General features: G+C 31.0%; 1 protein-coding gene across 1 annotated transcript; it reads right to left on the bottom strand.

The window, feature by feature from the left end:
* Positions 1-92: 92 nt before the first annotated feature.
* On the bottom strand, positions 93-16,228 carry LOC111707859 (uncharacterized). The gene is made up of 16 exons (XM_023481039.1): positions 16,092-16,228; positions 15,725-15,814; positions 14,073-14,113; positions 12,997-13,063; positions 12,529-12,578; positions 11,823-11,903; positions 9,964-10,023; positions 8,070-8,130; positions 7,309-7,397; positions 5,942-6,029; positions 3,418-3,521; positions 3,057-3,108; positions 2,765-2,849; positions 1,871-1,936; positions 1,122-1,214; positions 93-701 (listed from the first exon to the last, which is right to left on the bottom strand). Exons 1-16 carry the CDS (start codon positions 16,122-16,124, stop codon positions 631-633), a joined length of 1,131 nt encoding a protein of 376 aa, XP_023336807.1. The 5' UTR covers positions 16,125-16,228; the 3' UTR covers positions 93-630.
* Positions 16,229-17,252: the final 1,024 nt, after the last annotated feature.

The raw sequence follows: 17,252 nt of genomic DNA, 5'->3' as shown, positions 1-17,252 counted from the left end.
AAATAATGTTTAATAAATTAGTTTTTATGATTAAAACTAAATTTCTCTTAATGGTCCAAGTTTATTCCACATCTCTTAAAAATACTAATGTAATAAATATAGAATATATATATATTTCTCATGCTATAGGTAAACTAATTTATAATTGACAATTTGAAGAAAAAATTAGGTCTAAAAAAATCAACAACAATGACCATAAGAAATTCAAAGTGATTAAAACTATAGCTTATGAAAAGGATTGTAAGCGTTATATCAAGTGACCCTCAATACAAGTTGCTATGCCCTATCCACAACTGTACCCTGGGGAAGAAATTGTCGTTTTTCTAGGCTTAAAAGTTTTCAATTCTGATAATAATTCTCCATATATTCCTGCAAAAGAAATGCGTAGTTCACTTTGGAGAGAACCCAGAATTGAAAATAATCGGTTTCCAAAATTATAAACATGGTAGCCTAATTCATATTTACCTGCACACAAAGCTTTTAAGGAGGTACTGTTGTGAATTGGGTGCTGTCCTCTTTAAACAGAGGGTCACTTGAATTTACGCTTACAGTCCCTTTAACAAAATAATAAAATCTGTAAAATCATTCAATGCAGTTCATCATGGGTGACTTGGCACTTCTTATTCCTCCTTAAACCTTCATTGCTTTCATGATGATGTCTCGGACCCTGGAACCTACATCTTCCTTATCCATCACCGATCCTTTAAATAGAGATGGGCATCATTTTTATGAACAAACTTAATATTTCAAAGCGAACGAAATATTTCAAAAAGAAAGAATTTTTTTAAAAACGATGGTGTCGTTTTAAAATGTAGCGAAGGATAAACGAACACATTGTATTGTTCAAAGAAATAAAAAAAACTATCGTTTTTTCTCAAAACAAAACAATGGATTTTTTGGACGAGCAATTTTACTGAACAATCTATCTCACTGAAAAAAAGCATAATAGAGGGAAAAGGAACAATAATTCTGAAAACGAACGAATTCAGATTGTTAATGAACGACTAAAAAAACGAAATGGCTTGTGAACGAACGATGAAAGAACGACTGAAAACAACCAAATGGCTCTCAAACGAACGATGAAAAAACGAAAAAAGAAGAAAAAACGTGTCCATCTCTACCTTTCTCCACTTGGTTGAACTTTGCCACTGCTGCCACCTTGGCACGCCCAGGGAAGAATTTACCCAAAATCTTGCTTTCAACTGCCTTGGTGCCTATACACAATGCAAAGGGATTTTTAAAAATTTAAAACGTGAAAATTTTTATTCTATAGTTGAAAACGAAAAAAAGCATTTTTTAGTTACAAATATAAGGTCGACCCAATTGGGATAAGTTGAAACATTTCTTTTCAAAGCTTGTTTTCAAAAGAACCGTCGTGAAACGCTGAAAACGAAATAATCTAATTGATTTTCCGAAGCTGGGAACTAAAAGCATTCCATATTGACCAATTTTTAAACATTTTTTCAAAACATTTTAATTTTCTCCAACAATTTTAAAATCTGATTAAATTTTAAACTCAGGCCGGCAATACCTTTGGTATCAGAGTTTCTAGACGTTTATTCTAAACTCCAACTTTCCCTTTAATATAAAAAACCTTTTTTTTCAATCATAAAATCAAACGCTGAAAAAACACTGAAATTGAGTACATAATTGATAATTCCCAATATTGCAAACATTCATACAGAGAAATAAAATAACTAACCAACATTTCCTAGCATCAGAGGATAAAAATGTCATTAATTATCTCAGCATTGTTATCAAAATAAAAGATGAGATAAGTATTGACATTTAAAAACAAAAAATAATTCAGATCGTCATTAAATTCTCATCCGTTATGGTTAACTCTGTCATAAAAAGAAGAGACGGTTACCTTGTTGAGACTGAACTACGGGAGCAGAAACAGTTTTCTTTGAAACATGACCGGTCCCATGACCCTCTAAAATTAAGAGCAATAAGTGTACAGAAGTTGAAGCTTACACCAATTTCTTTAAAATGAATTGTTATTGTGATTTTCAGTTTACTAGCTTAATAGTTGTTTAATTCTAACAAGTTCCTTCCTTGTGTTTTCAGAAGAAATCCGCCATAGTCTCTTTTCTTAAGAACCAAAGAGAATAGAATATATGTTAGAGTGGAATTTAAAGAATCTCTCGGTATGAATTTTGTTCACAAATTATATGCAGTAGAGTACATTAATAAAGTATGTTCCCTAGACTATCCATTTCAATTTCGATTTTTTTAAAGCTGTTAAATAAACTATATAAAATAAATTCGGTGAATATAAAACATGATTTGATTTAAAGTTATAATGGAAAATCATCGTTTGTAAAGTGGAAGGTATAGAGTCTATGTGAAATGATCATTGGTCAATTATGAAACCAGCCTATTTCATAATTTGGTTTTCTTTTAATTTTAGATTTTCTATAAAATGATGTTCTAGGGCCCAAAAGCTCAACCATTCTTGATCAGACTTATTATCTTATTATCTTATATTTATCTTACATCTTATATTTATCTTATATCTTATATTTATCTTATATCATATATATTTACTGCTCTGTGTTTATCTATAAAGATAGCTGTAATAGCTTACATGCTAGTATTAGCTCTGTATATATCCATATATAAATATATATATATATATATATATATATATATATATATATATATATATAGCTAGTATAAAGCTGCTCTGAATATATCCAAATATAGATATTCACCTGTTAGTATAAAGCTGCTCTGAATATATCCATATATAGATATTCACCTGCTAGTATAAAACTGCTCTGTATATATCCATAAAGACGTTTCTGCACAAACTCGGATTTAAGTTCATCGAAGCTGAAAACATTCTGAAAAATTTAAAACTTCAAATTTTGTTGAATCTATACTTTTCTTTTGTATACAATTTAAGGATTGTGAAGTTTGGAATTTTACTAAAAAAAATTTAAATTTTGTTGAAACATAAATTAACGTTGAGCTACAGGCATTTAAAATTAAATATAATACGTGGACCCTTTTATCGAGATGAAAACTAATTTTAAAAATTCTTCATTTACCTTCTCTCCGTAAACCTTAAGCAGGGAAACCAAAGCTTCGTAGTAAACAAACCTAGATTTTATAATAATAATATAATAATGATAATATAATAACAATTTATTAAAAGAATATTATTATTACTATTCCAAATTTAAACAATTTTTAAATCTTTGATTTTTTTTCTCGCGAAATGATTGCATGTTTATATTTTTCTCACAAAATTCCGCATATTGGCACGTTGTATAATGACATTTTGTTTTTTGAAAATGTATTGCGGCATTTGTGTCAGCATTAGATGATTATTAAAAAAATATTTGTGTTTCCAAAATGTAGACTATGATTTCATGTTCTGTGGAACACTCTGTACTAAAAACAGGTTACCTAAGAAGGAAGTCCTCTCTAGCTGTATTGTTTCCAGATGAGTTAATGAATAGATGAATATCATTCACTCCAGAACCATATCTACACTTCTCCAGGTTCACAAACTTTAAATAATATTAATTAATGAATTAACAATATCATTCACTTTAAAAAATAATGATGAATTATTGAATAGATGAATATCATTCACTTTAAACAATAATATAATTAATTAATGAATTAATGAATATTATTGACTCCAGAACCATATCTACACTTCTTAAGGTTGACAAATTTTAAACAAAAATAATAAATTAATGAAATAATGAATATACGAATATCATTCACTTTAAACAATAATAATGAATTAATGAACAGATGAATATCATTCACTCCAGAACCATATCTACACTTCTCCAGGTTCACAAAGTTTAAACAATGATAATGAATTAATAAATAGATGAATATAATTTACTTTAAACAATAATAATGAATTAATGAAAACATGAATATATAAATATCATTCACTCCAAAACCATATCTAAACTTCTCAGTGTTGACAAACTTTAATCAATAATAATGAATTAATGAATTGATGAATAGATGAATATATAAAATTCACTCCAGAATCATATCTAAACTTCTCAATGTTCACAAACTTTAAACAATGGTAATTAAATGGATAGTTGAATATCATTCACTTTAAACAGTAATAAAGAATGAATTAATTAATGAATTAATAATATCATTCACTTTAAAAAATAATAATGAATTATTAAATATATGAATATCATTCACTTTTAACAATAATAATTAATTAATGAATTAATGAATATTATTCACTCCAGAACCATATCCACACTTCTCCAGGTTCACAAACTTTAAACAATGATAATGAATTAATGAATAGATGAATGTCATTCACTTTAAAAATGATAATGAATTAATGAAATGATGAATTGATGAATTAATGAGTATCATTCACTCCAGAACCATATCTAAACTTAACTCAAGGTTCACAAACTTTAAATATTAATAGTGAATTAATGAATAGATGAATAAAACTATCGTTTTTCAAAACGATCGCTTTTCAAAACGATCGTTTTTTTACCGAAAAACTATCGTTTTTAAAAACACTTTTTAAAACAATATTTTTTTAACTATCGTTTTTCAAAACGATCGATTCGTTTTTCGTTTGTTCTTCGTCGTTTTTAAAAAGTTACAATCGTTTTTTTAAATTGGAAGCGATTTAACTTAGTTACTAGTAAAACTTTTTTGCTTTGTAACTCTATCAGATACACTTAAGTATTGCTATAATGTCGTCTTCCTATTCCATAGTTTTCTGGTTCTCACTGTAACAAGCTATATTTTTTAACGCACACATGATTCATATATCCTAAAAATGTTAAGAGCACATTTTCAGAGAACAGTTACAAAATACAAAATTTTAGCGACATTTTTTATTGTAATACTTGATAAAGACGACCGTTGTTCAGTTTTATACTGGTCATATTATATACAGGGTTACCCACAAGGGATGAGACTTCAGAGACGACTGTACGGAATTAACACTATCTGTTTCCTTATATTAAGGATTGCCTGCAACTGTAAATTTGATTTTTCCCTTGCTAAATCATAAAAAAATGTCATATATATTTTTGACAAAATACTTAATTTAACCTTGAAATCATCATGTTTTACAGTTTCATCTTTGTGGGTACTATGTAATATGTATCTGATCAGCTGTTTTCGAAGAAAATTGTTTCTTGCATTTCTGAATGTCTAAAATGTAATAAACTACTAGCTGAAGTGCCCGGCGTTGACCGTCAAAAAAATTGAAAGAAAATTCTTTAAAATTTTTTAGCCTATATTACCACCCGGGATTCCCGTAGGTTCCCTCAAAAAAATCAGTCCATTCGGTCCAGCCGTTTGGCCGGCTATAGGGAACATATATGAGAATGTCTTGTTTTATTTATTAGTTATAGCAGTAAATATAATTGTTCACATTTCATGATAAATGAAAGAATTAAGATTAGTCCCATCTAAAGTAAGCCCCATCAAACTCTGGGATAAGAAAACGAATTTTGGGATTTACAGAGTTCATAGAACATCAAACACGGCAATGTGCAGTGTAAACAGACACATTACACTTGATAAGTGGTTTAGTAAGTAACTAGGAAAACTATTTGCTTTATAAAAACATCAAATCCACTAAACTATTGCTTAAATATCGTCATACTATTCAACAGTTACTGCTTCCATTAAAGTTGTTATAGGTATTTCGCAAGGGCGACTTCCCAAGTAACAATTTCCCAAGTGACAACTTCCAAAAGTTTAGGTTAGACCCTCTGAGGCGCCGCAGGCTGCAACGAGGGGCGAGCGATGAAGCTAACTCGGGCTAGGGGGCCGAGCGCTGTAGCTAGAACAGGTCAGGAGCCGAGCGCTGCTGCTAGGACAGAATTGGAGAGTTGCCACTTAGGACATTGCCCAGTTGGGAAAATACGCTTGGGAAAATGCCTTTGGGAAAAACCTAACATATAATTACCCTGGCATCAATAGGGAGACCATCAGCAGCATACTTGAACTTGATGTTGGCTGGGGTAGGTTCTCCATGGCAGAGAACAGGTAGTAAACTAAAGGAGAACCAGATATATATAATGTTTGGAACTCTTTTACTGTGGATATCGAGATCAATGTTTGATCTCTTCTTTTTATTAATCTCAAGATTAATTTACTCTTTATTCGATAATCCTCAGGGTCATCGTACCCAGTAAGAGGGTAGCTTTGATCAGGAGAGGAATAACTAAAATGAAGATATGGAAACTGGTTTAGTTTTGTATACCTCTAATCCTGGAATTAAAAGTGCCCATAGATCAATTGATCGGGATTCAAGTCTCAAAACAAAAGTTCCCAGCTCAGAGGTTTAAACTTTTATGTTAAAAATACTTGGATTGAGTGTGCGTTACTATACGAATTGAAATGAATTCCTGTTCCCTAAAGGAATAACTTTAGGGAACAGGAATTATAATTTATGGATCTGTACTTATATAGCTTTGCTTGCAGCAGATCAACGCTTTTTCACGCAAAAGTGTTGGCCTCAAGGTATATGCCATTGGAGTGCAGGGATTGAGCTCGTCTGAGAAGTTGATTAATTGCATTTTCTGAACAATAGGATTGGAAACCAACTATACTAGATTTAGATATTCAGATTGTTCTTAATAATAAGGTAAGGATTTCTTTTGGCAGTGCACCCATTAAAAGGATCATGTGTAAATGAACTTATTTTGAAATTATTGAACAACTTTCGTTTTCAATATTGGGAACACTTCCTTTCAATATTGGGAACACTTCCTTTTCAATATTGGGGAACACGTCCTTACAATATTGGGGAACACTTTCTTTCAATATTGGGGAACACATCCTTTAAATATTGGGGAACACTTCCTTTCAACATTGGGGAACACTGCTTTTCAATATTGGGGAACACTTTCTTTCAATATTGGGGAACACTTCCTTTCAATATTGGGGAACACTTCCTTTTCAAAATTGGGAAACACTTGCTTTCAATCTTGGGGAACACTTCCTTTCAATATTGGGGAACACTTCCTTTCAATATTGGTGAACACTTCCTTTCAATATTGGGGAACACTTCCTTTTCAAAATTGGGAAACACTTGCTTTCAATATTGGGGAACACTTCCTTTCAATATTGGGGAACACTTCCTTTTCAATAGTTGGGAACACTTCCTTTTAAGATTGGGGAACACTTCCTTTTCAATATTGAGGAACACTTCCTTTTCAATATTGGGGAACACTTCCTTTCAATATTGGTGAACACTTCCTTTCAATATTGGGGAACACTTCCTTTCACTATTGTGGAACAAATCCTTGAAAAGATTGGATGAAGTTGGACCTGTTGCTAGTGGCGGCCTCCTTGTATATATTGTAGAGGCTGTTCTTCAATGTTTTCACCATCTTTATCTCCTCCTCACTACATCCCTCCTATACAGTAGATGAAGTCAATGCTAAAAGTACTGTACACGTAATTCAATTGACATTCTTTATCGGATTAAACTAGAAAACAACGCTTTTCCTCCTAAAGTCGCTTTGTTTCTTTGATTGCTAATTAAATTCGCAAAGCAACTTTCACGGAGAGCAGAAATAAAAAATTCTTTTTTGAGATTGAAAATCAGGGATAACTATAAACTTTTTCAGGTGAATCATACACGTAAAATGAAGGGTCACTTAAAGGGTTACACGCTACAGTATAAGGTTAATTGGAAAAATGCAACCTTTGAGAAGCATTCAATCTTAAAAAAAATTATGCAAATGTTGTTTTTATTTAGGTTTAAATTGAGGCGATAAAATTTTTCAGAAAGTAGCTTAAAGGGTGTGATCGCGTAAACATAGTGGTAACATGTGTACAGAGATATAAATAAATTTATATTACAAGTGTACACATTGTACAAAGATTTAAATAATTCATACATTATTATTTTGTATTTTGTGTTTGAAAAAAAATACCATAACTATAACTATATTATGTATACACGTTTATAGAGCGATATAAAATTTATTAAAGTTTATATTAGATGTATTCATAGATATAAGTAAATAATTTAAATTACATATCGGGATTTAAAATAGCAGGGATATAAATATATTTATATTTACCGCTGCTAGGGTTGTCAAAACCCGATCCAATCTATTCTCCAGCAATTTAGTCGTCGTAGCTCTATACATGAAAAATATCAAGATTTTTCATTTTTCACTTTTGGAAATTATGCAATTTTTCTAACTTAATCCTAATATAAATAGGGCCTCCCAAATAGATTCTAGTACAATAGATGGCAACAAGGAATTTGTACACTCTCAGTACAGTTGTATTCTGTCGTCACGAGTGTCAATTCAGTTTTTTTGTCCGACACAATCATCAATAATAGTGATAATTTTAGAATAAAGTGCTTTTCTTACAATAAAATAAGTGCAATTTAATGTGTTCTTTAGTTTCTGTTTTTACACTTTTTTATTTAATCTTGGAAAACATGTCAACTAATGTCAGAAAATTTCGCTTTCCTTGTAATATTTGACACTTGTGACGTCGTGTATAATTGGTTAATTTCTCTGTTGCCACCTATTGTACTTGATAATCTTTTTGGGGCCTCCCAGTAAGCATATCAGCTGAGGACGACTTAAATGTCGTCTTCGATCGATAGCTAAGCAAATGTTTATAAAAATGGACGATTTATAAGTCTGTCCAGGGTGCTGGGCATGAATTCCAACTTTTTCTAGCCGTTTCGTTAAGTTAAAACGGTTTGTTCCAACCCTTCAAAAATAAAATTTCAGATAGCTGTTAATTTTCAAGGAAAGAACGGAACTTTCGTTTTTTGAAATTTTGATTATCCATAAATCTTCCCTGGATCAGGTGAGGTCCCACACAAAATTTGGGGCCAATCGGTTCAGCAGTTTTTACGTTTATTGGACACAAACAGACAGACAGACAGACAGACAAGCAAAGTATGTAATAGATAATGATATATATTCTGTTGAGACTTGCTATCCTTTTTTGCTATTCTGAAAACAGGATTTTGTCAATAATCAGACATGAAACAATTTATTCCATTTCTAATAGTTTGAAGTCAATTCAAGTACAACAACTTGTCAAGATTTTTACTCATTGAGATTTAATATTATTTATATTTAACCCTATTCCTGCTGGGGGGGGGATCAAATCGACCCCCCCCCCCCTATGATTAAATATTATTTATATTTAATCGTTTGGAATTGATAATCATAGTGATTTTTAATAAAATTGTCACTCTAACCCCTTCCGAGTTTAGGGGAGGTCAAACTTTATTTAATCATATCAAAATTATCAAGAGGTCTTCGAGTCGTCTCAAAAATGTTATTTGTTTTGTGAAAACATCTGGAAAGTGTAGATTTTTAAAGGCTTTAAAGCACTGAAAACTCATTTATAATACCGGGTTGACTTATATGAAGCTACAAAACAAGTTGTATAGTAAACCAACAGAATGTAGCTGGCAAAAGGCTACAGCCAAAAAAAAATACCCCCCCCCCCCCCCAAGCTGCAGGGTTACCCACAAAGGAAGAGACTTCAGAAATGACTGCACGGAATTAAAATTTTCGTTTTCCATATATCCATGTGATTCCCTGCAACTGCAAAATTGGCTCTTTCATTACAGAGAATTTAAAAACCATTAAAATACTACGTTTGAAGAATCGTCACGTTTTATAAGTTTCTGGTCGTCTTTACAGTCGTATTCGGTGTAGATAATCCTGTATATTTCTTGTCACCTCATTATTAATTAATGTGAAAATCAACAAATCGATTTACTAAATCACCATATTTGGGGGGACACCTAGCTCTTTTCTACAGTGAAGACGACTTTTAAAAATAATTGATCACCAACAAGCATTTTCAAGTTACAAGTCAATAAAGCTGTTAATTGACAACTACATCTTGTTTACATGTTTAAGCGACTATGCAATAAAACTTGAAATAGACCGTCTTCATCATTGTATTAATATATACGACGACGATATTAACCTGTTTTCTTCTGTGAAAGCGGAATCACTGAGGAGTGCCTTGGAGTTTTCATCATTACTTCTAAATATATAAAAAAAAAGTTCAAAATTCAATGCTGTTTAAGTCAAAATTTATAAGTTTTAAATTTGAGAGTTGTGACTTCTCGTATTTTATCTTTAAATTGTTCCATGCTTTCGCAATCATCAGGATATGCATTTTATATATATAACGTATTTTATCTTCAAGTATATGCATGTTTATACATCACGTATTTTATATTCAAGTATGTGCATGTTTATATATTACGTATTTTATCTTCAAGTATATGCATGTTTATATATTACGTATTTTATTTTCAAGTACATGCATGTTTATATGTTACGTATTTTGCGTTCTAGTAAAAAAAAACTCTTAAAGAATGCAGATTGTGTTAATACTGACTGCAGGTTTAAATATGTTGACGATCTAACTATACTTGAACTTCTCTATTTATCCAACCTTTCAACTGGAATATCCTCATATAACAATAAGCTGCATGTTGCATCAGATATTGGTATTGATAATATTTTTATCCCTCCGACCAACCTTCACACTCAGATATGTATTAACACAATATCAGACTGGACTGAACAGAACAAAATGATGCTTAATTGTGAGAAATCCAACTATATGCTATTCACCAGATCTAAATCCAACTATATGCTATTCACCAGATCTAAATCCAACTAAATGCTATTCACCAGATCTAAATCCAACTATATGCTATTCACCAGATCTAAATCCAACTATATGCTATTCACCAGATCTAAATCCAACTTTAGTACCAGACTGAAACTTAATAGCTCTAACCTCCAAAGAGTCGAATCAATGAAGTTACTTGGAGGCTGGATAACTGAAAACCTATATTGGGAGACTAATACAAGAGAAATATGCAAAAAAAAAGTTATGCCCGATTATCCCTACTCTGTAAACTCAAGCTTATTGGAGTTTACATTTCGTATATACGTAGTATTCTTGAGTACTGTTGTGTAGTATGGAGTTCCTCTTTAACCATAGCACAGGATGAGGCCCTAGAAAGGGTTCAGAAGGTGTCTCTAAAGGTTATTCTAGGCCCAGTATATGTTAATTATCAATCTGCTCTATCAGTTCTGGAACTAGAAACCTTAAGGATTAGGAGAGAGAAACTTTGTTTATCCTTTGCTAAAAAATGTCTAAAATCTCAAAGGCATTCTGCCCTATTCCCGGTAGAACCAGTCACTCACAACCACCAGCTACGGAACGCTGAACTGCTTACTGTCAACTATGCTAGAACGGAGAAATACAGAAAATCTGCTATTCCCTATATGCAGAGAAAATTAAACTTCCTATGATATAACCTTATCTTAATCTGTGATAAAACCCATGATATATTCAATTATATTCTTATGAGAATGTTAATCATATTATAATATGTATTATGATCTTGATTTATCTCTAATAAATCTTACTTACTTACTTACTTACTTACTCTTAAAGAAAATACATGGAAAAATCATGCATAAGCATACAATCTAACTAAATATGTATGCTTGTCGGGAAACCCTGCAACAGTGTACTACAGTGAACACACATTAGATCTTTGTTGTATACAACCTGTACACTATTACGTACATTGTACATACAGTCGTCGTCGCAAATATCAATACAACGAAGTCCCCTTTTTATTTCAATTTTTTTGCTTGTCAAGCTTTCAACAACATGGATACATGAAAACAAAGAGAAGGTGTCAATTAATAGATTCTCTTCCGGCCTTTAGTTGTAGACTTAGAAGTCAAAACTTAAATAGAAAAGTCGTCTTCATTGTATTAATATAAACACTGACCACTGTACATGAGATGTACCTCTTGAAGAAGATGAAGCTGATGGCGTGAAGCCTCGCCAGGGACTTCATCACAACTTTAAGATGAACCTCGTCCAATTTCCTAAAGAAAAAAATCTAGTTTTTTGAAAATTTGATTTTCAAAAATAAATGTGAAGTGTCTCAACTGTTACATAAACATATCAAAAGTAACAAAAAATGAACTAAACACGAACCTTTTCAATAACAAATTTTCATTGAAAAATCAGTATTTATTATTGAATAGTTCTTAATTAGAACGATCAATGAGGCATTAAGGGCCTGTCCTCGATATTTCGAATGACCCTCCATTTAAAAAAAGGCATGCATTCCTGACTCACAAAGGCACCCTTAAACAGATCAATAATGAAGAACATATCGTCATTTTTAAACTTAAAAAGTTAATTCTGATAATATTTCCATTGTATCTGAAGCAAGGAATGCGCAAATCTCTTTTACACAGAAGCTGAGATAAAAATAAATAGTTTTAAAAAACGTTAATTTATAATTCAAACTTGATCATACATCGCTTTAAAGGGTACCGTTGCTACTCAGCTACTGGAGGGTAACTTGAAAATACGTTTAAAATCCCTTTAAATAAAACCTTTTCAAATTATTGAAACTTATTGAGTGTAGGATAGAAATTAGTCTTTTAAAGAATAAAAAGAATTTTCTAATTTACGTCTCATGTTTAGTGGGTCCCCCTGTACCTGTCCGAAGGAAGAGATGTGTACAAAGGATCATTGTCAAAAACAGTCATCTTAAATATTTTAAATTTTACACTTTTCAGTGAAAATTGATTTAAAAATTGTACAATTTAAAATAAGCAAAATCTTTCCTTAAAATTTATAATTTTTGGCAAAAATCAACATGCTCAAACAGTGGTCTGCATTTTTTCAAATTACAAAATTTTAAAGTAAACAAAGATAATCTGTTAATTGACAAAACTACCCTTTGTTTGCATGTTTAAGTTTAAATTGCAAATTCGAAAAAAATTCGTCTTCATTGTAATGATGTATACGACGACAACTGTACATAAATCAAATTTTTAATGGCTGACATGTTTATTATAAAACTTGCTTAAAAAAGAATTCTCTAAATTATTTTTCTTATTAGTCAAACAGTTTTAAAGTGATTATTTCGAAAAAGAATTGAAAAAAGTTTAAAACTTAATATTCCTTGTTATCCGAGAATATAAGAGGGAAAAATGGCAACTTATGCTCCGCCTTAGTCACCCCAACAGTACTAAAAATATGAAAATTAAAACATACATCATTTTTTTCAGAAATTGTTATATACATGTGAATTTTGAGAAGAAAAAAGTTTTATCATTACCCTACAACAAGCTTTTTGAATCCCTATATCTTTGCAACCCAATTGCAGAGGCCTTAAAAAGTTCAAACTATGAATTCTGTAATATCAAATAGAAATATCAAAGGTTTACACCATCAGGTTGCAAAGAAATTAGGATTATAAAATTTAAGTTTGTGGCAAAGACTTAAAATAACCCGGAGTTTTCTATATCAGGGTTTGCATTTTAAGAGTAAAACTAGCTCCAAGATAGAGTAAAACTAGCTCCCAAGATAGAGTAAAACTAGCTCCAAGATAGAGTAAAACTAGCTCCAAGATAGAGTAAAACTAGCTCCAAAATAGAGTAAAACTAGCTCCAAGATAGAGTTAATACATTTTTATTTTTGGAAATATTTAGTAAATGGTAATTATTGTTCAGTTGTTTAGTTTGTTTAATATTGCCTATTCTTATCTAAAAGTTTAATGTGTACGTTCTTAATGTAATGATGCATTTTTCATTATCTCTCCTTCAATGTAAGAGATGTTTTTTGTGAAAATTTATATAATTTAGAAAATGTAGAATTCTCATGGCAAAGCTTGATCGAGATCTTTTTTAATCTGCAGATTAATTTAATCTTTAATCGATATCCCGCATAAATCGTGTAGTAAATGCCTACTCCATAACAGTTTCTGGGAACGTATCTATCCAGGTACAACTCAGATTCTCTTGACTATCAATGTCAATCAAAGGGCATGATCCTCAACCTGTTTATCAAAACAGGGAACCACGCGAATACAATCCGTGATCTATCAACTCCACTACCACTGGGCGCGATCTCGTTAGCTACAAATTTTGGAAAAAACTATGAATCCATCCCAAAATTCTTATTTCTGATAAGTTGTCAATACTTTAATCAAACAAAAAAATTAAATATTTGAATTTAAAGATAAAAAATTTATTTACCTCATTATTTTTGCTGCAAGATCACTTCGCACCAAAACATCCTAAATATTCTTTTTTAATGGGATTGTTCATGAATTTGAATAGGTTTAATATAAACCAACTAAATAGTTTTGCGTTGTTCAATTCTGAAGTCTAATATATTCTAAATTCTATGTCCTTAATTTACTTATTATCACCATTTTTACATTTAAACCATTAGAGTACACAAGATAAGGATAACTTGCAAGGTTCGTTTTTGATTCGATTTTAAGGGTTTTTGGAATTTTAAAATGTTCCACAAAATCTGAGAAGTTTTTTTAAATTACAGAAACGTCAAATCTAAACATTTGCTCTTCTTACCCTGCATAGACTCTGAGAAAAATATGAACCAAAAAATATCGTTTCACACTCTTATATTTACGTTTCAGATACAAAATACTGCAAAGTTTATTAAAGCACACTTTATAGAAAACAGTTTTGAAATATTGTAATTTTTATAAAAAGTTTTTAAAATCAAACAAAGTTATGTCCCATCGCCATAACTTGGTCAACAACACATAAGTTATGTTCATTGTCTGCCTTAGCATCTGCATCAGCTGATTTCTGTTCATTGTCTACCTTAGATTATGCATCAGCTGATTTCTGTTCATTGTCTACCTTAGATTATGCATCAGCTGATTTCTGTTCATTGTTTACCTTAGATTCTGCCTCAGCTGATTTCTGTTCATTGTCTACCTTAGATTCTGCATCAGCTGATTTCTATTCATTGTCTACCTTAGATTCTGCATCAGCTGATTTCTGTGCATTGTCTGCCTTAGCATCTGCATCAGCTGATTTCTGTTCATTGTCTACCTTAGATTATGCATCAGCTGATTTCTGTTCATTGTCTACCTTAGATTATGCATCAGCTGATTTCTGTTCATTGTCTACCTTAGATTCTGCATCAGCTGATTTCTGTGCATTGTCTATCTTAGAATCCGCATCAGCTGATTTCTGTTCATTATCTACCTTAGATTATGCATTAGCTGATTTCTGTTCATTGTCTACCTTAGATTCTGCATCAGCTGATTTTTGTGCATTGTCTACCTTAGATTATGCATCAGCTGATTTCTGTTCATTGTCTACCTTAGAATCCGCATTAGCTGATTTCTGTTCATTGTTTACCTTAGATTATGCATCAGCTGATTTCTGTTCATTGTCTACCTTAGAATCCGCATCGGCTGATTTCTGTTCATTGTCTGCCTTAGATTATGCATCAGCTGATTTCTGTTCATTGTCTACCTTAGATTCTGCATCAGCTGATTTCTGTTCATTGTCTACGCCTTAGATTATGCATCAGCTGATTTCTGTTCATTGTCTACCTTAGATTCTGCATCAGCTGATTTCTGTTCATTGTCTACCTTAGATTCTGCATCAGCTGATTTCTGTTCATTGTCTACGTTAGAATCCGCATCAGCTGATTTCTGTTCATTGTCTACCTTAGATTATGCATTAGCTGATTTCTGTTTATTGTCTACCTTAGATTATGCATCAGCTGATTTCCGATCATTGTCTACCTTAGATTCTGCAGCAGCATATTTCTGTTAATAGTTAACCTTAGATTCTACATCAGCTGATTTCTGTTCATTGACTACCTTAGATTATGCATTAGCTAATTTCTGTTCATTGTCTACCTTAGATTCTGCATCAGCTGATTTCTGTATAACTGTCCAACTTCCTTTCAGTTTAGTATCAACAGTTTCAAACCCAACCATGTGGCAATTCTATAAATATTAAATATTAATTATCATTAAATGCATGACACAGTTGGATACCCTTTTATGCATCTCTGACCGTTAGAAATATATAAATGAATGTATATTTTTAATATTTTTATAAATATGTATTATATAAAAATCACAAAATTTGCGCCAAAGTAGTAATTTATTTTTTATCTTGGAAATCATTTCTTCAAATGTCCGAGGACAATATAGTATTAAAGTTTAAATGCTAAACATATTGCAAGAAATGAAATATCTAAGAACTACAATTATACTCTACCGGTGTTTTAGTTGTGACAGTAATTGAGTCCATGTTTACTTCTACAGCCAATGAGGAGCGAGCAATTCGTTGTATAACGTTTCTGTCAACAGCTGACTCTTGTACAACCTTGTACAATTAAGTTTTACAGTACACGAAAAGTTATGTTTTTTAAGACTGTCACGTTAAACAGCTTACATTAAAAAAGTTTTACGCAGCGTTATAAAAATAATTGGTATTCGTTAATCAGAGTTTGTCAAACAAAGTTTAAATTTAAATATTTGTAAATAAAAGTTGAGACAGATTTGTTTCGCTTTGTGTACGAAGAAAACGAACGTTAAACAAATTTCGTTTTATACAATTAATTTGAACTCACTTTTGAAAAATAAATTCATTTTCCTACTGAAACTTTAAAAAAAAAAATATTTTTTTTCTGATCAATCGATTTTTTTCAAATGAACTTTTGAACAAAATTTCATTTTTTACTGAAAAAACAAAGAGCTAAAAATAAAAATGTTACAGAACAAACGATCTTACTGAACAAACGGTTTGAATAAACGATCGTTCAATTGGAAAACGAAGAAAGTACATTATGAACGATAATTCTGAAAACGAACTAATTAAAATTTTGTTGGACGACTGCAAAAAATAAACAAAATGGGTCGTTCATGAGAGATGAACGAACGAAAGAAAGAGTTTATGTAAAAACGTATATTTCCAATGGCTGAAGTAATATTATTATTTTAATAAAACCAAAGATTTGATATCATTCAACTTTGTTCTGTCTGTTTTTATATTTAGGGTTTCCACGAAATGGCTAAATCTTTTGCGCAAAATTTGCGCTATTTTCGCGCAAATTTTATTTTTGCGTTAATAATAATAATAATAATAATAATAAGAATAATAATAATGATGATGATGATGATGATGATGATGATGATGATGATGATGATGATGATGATGATGATGATAATGATAATGATAATGCTAATGATAATGAAAAATAAAAAATGAAAAATGAAAAATGAAAAATGAAAAATGATAAATGATAAATAATGATAATAGTAACAATAATGATAATAGTAACAATAATGATAATACTAACAATAATTTTAATGATAATAATAATGAAGATGATAATAATGATGAAGATGATGATGATAATGAAGATAAAAAAGTTCA

The sequence above is a fragment of the Eurytemora carolleeae genome, unplaced genomic scaffold (assembly GCF_000591075.1).
Source record: "Eurytemora carolleeae unplaced genomic scaffold, Eaff_2.0 scaffold789, whole genome shotgun sequence".
Lineage (NCBI taxonomy): Eukaryota > Metazoa > Arthropoda > Copepoda > Calanoida > Temoridae > Eurytemora > Eurytemora carolleeae.
The sequence above is the reverse complement of the archived record's forward strand: the minus strand, read 5'-3'. Positions and strand labels throughout refer to the sequence as shown.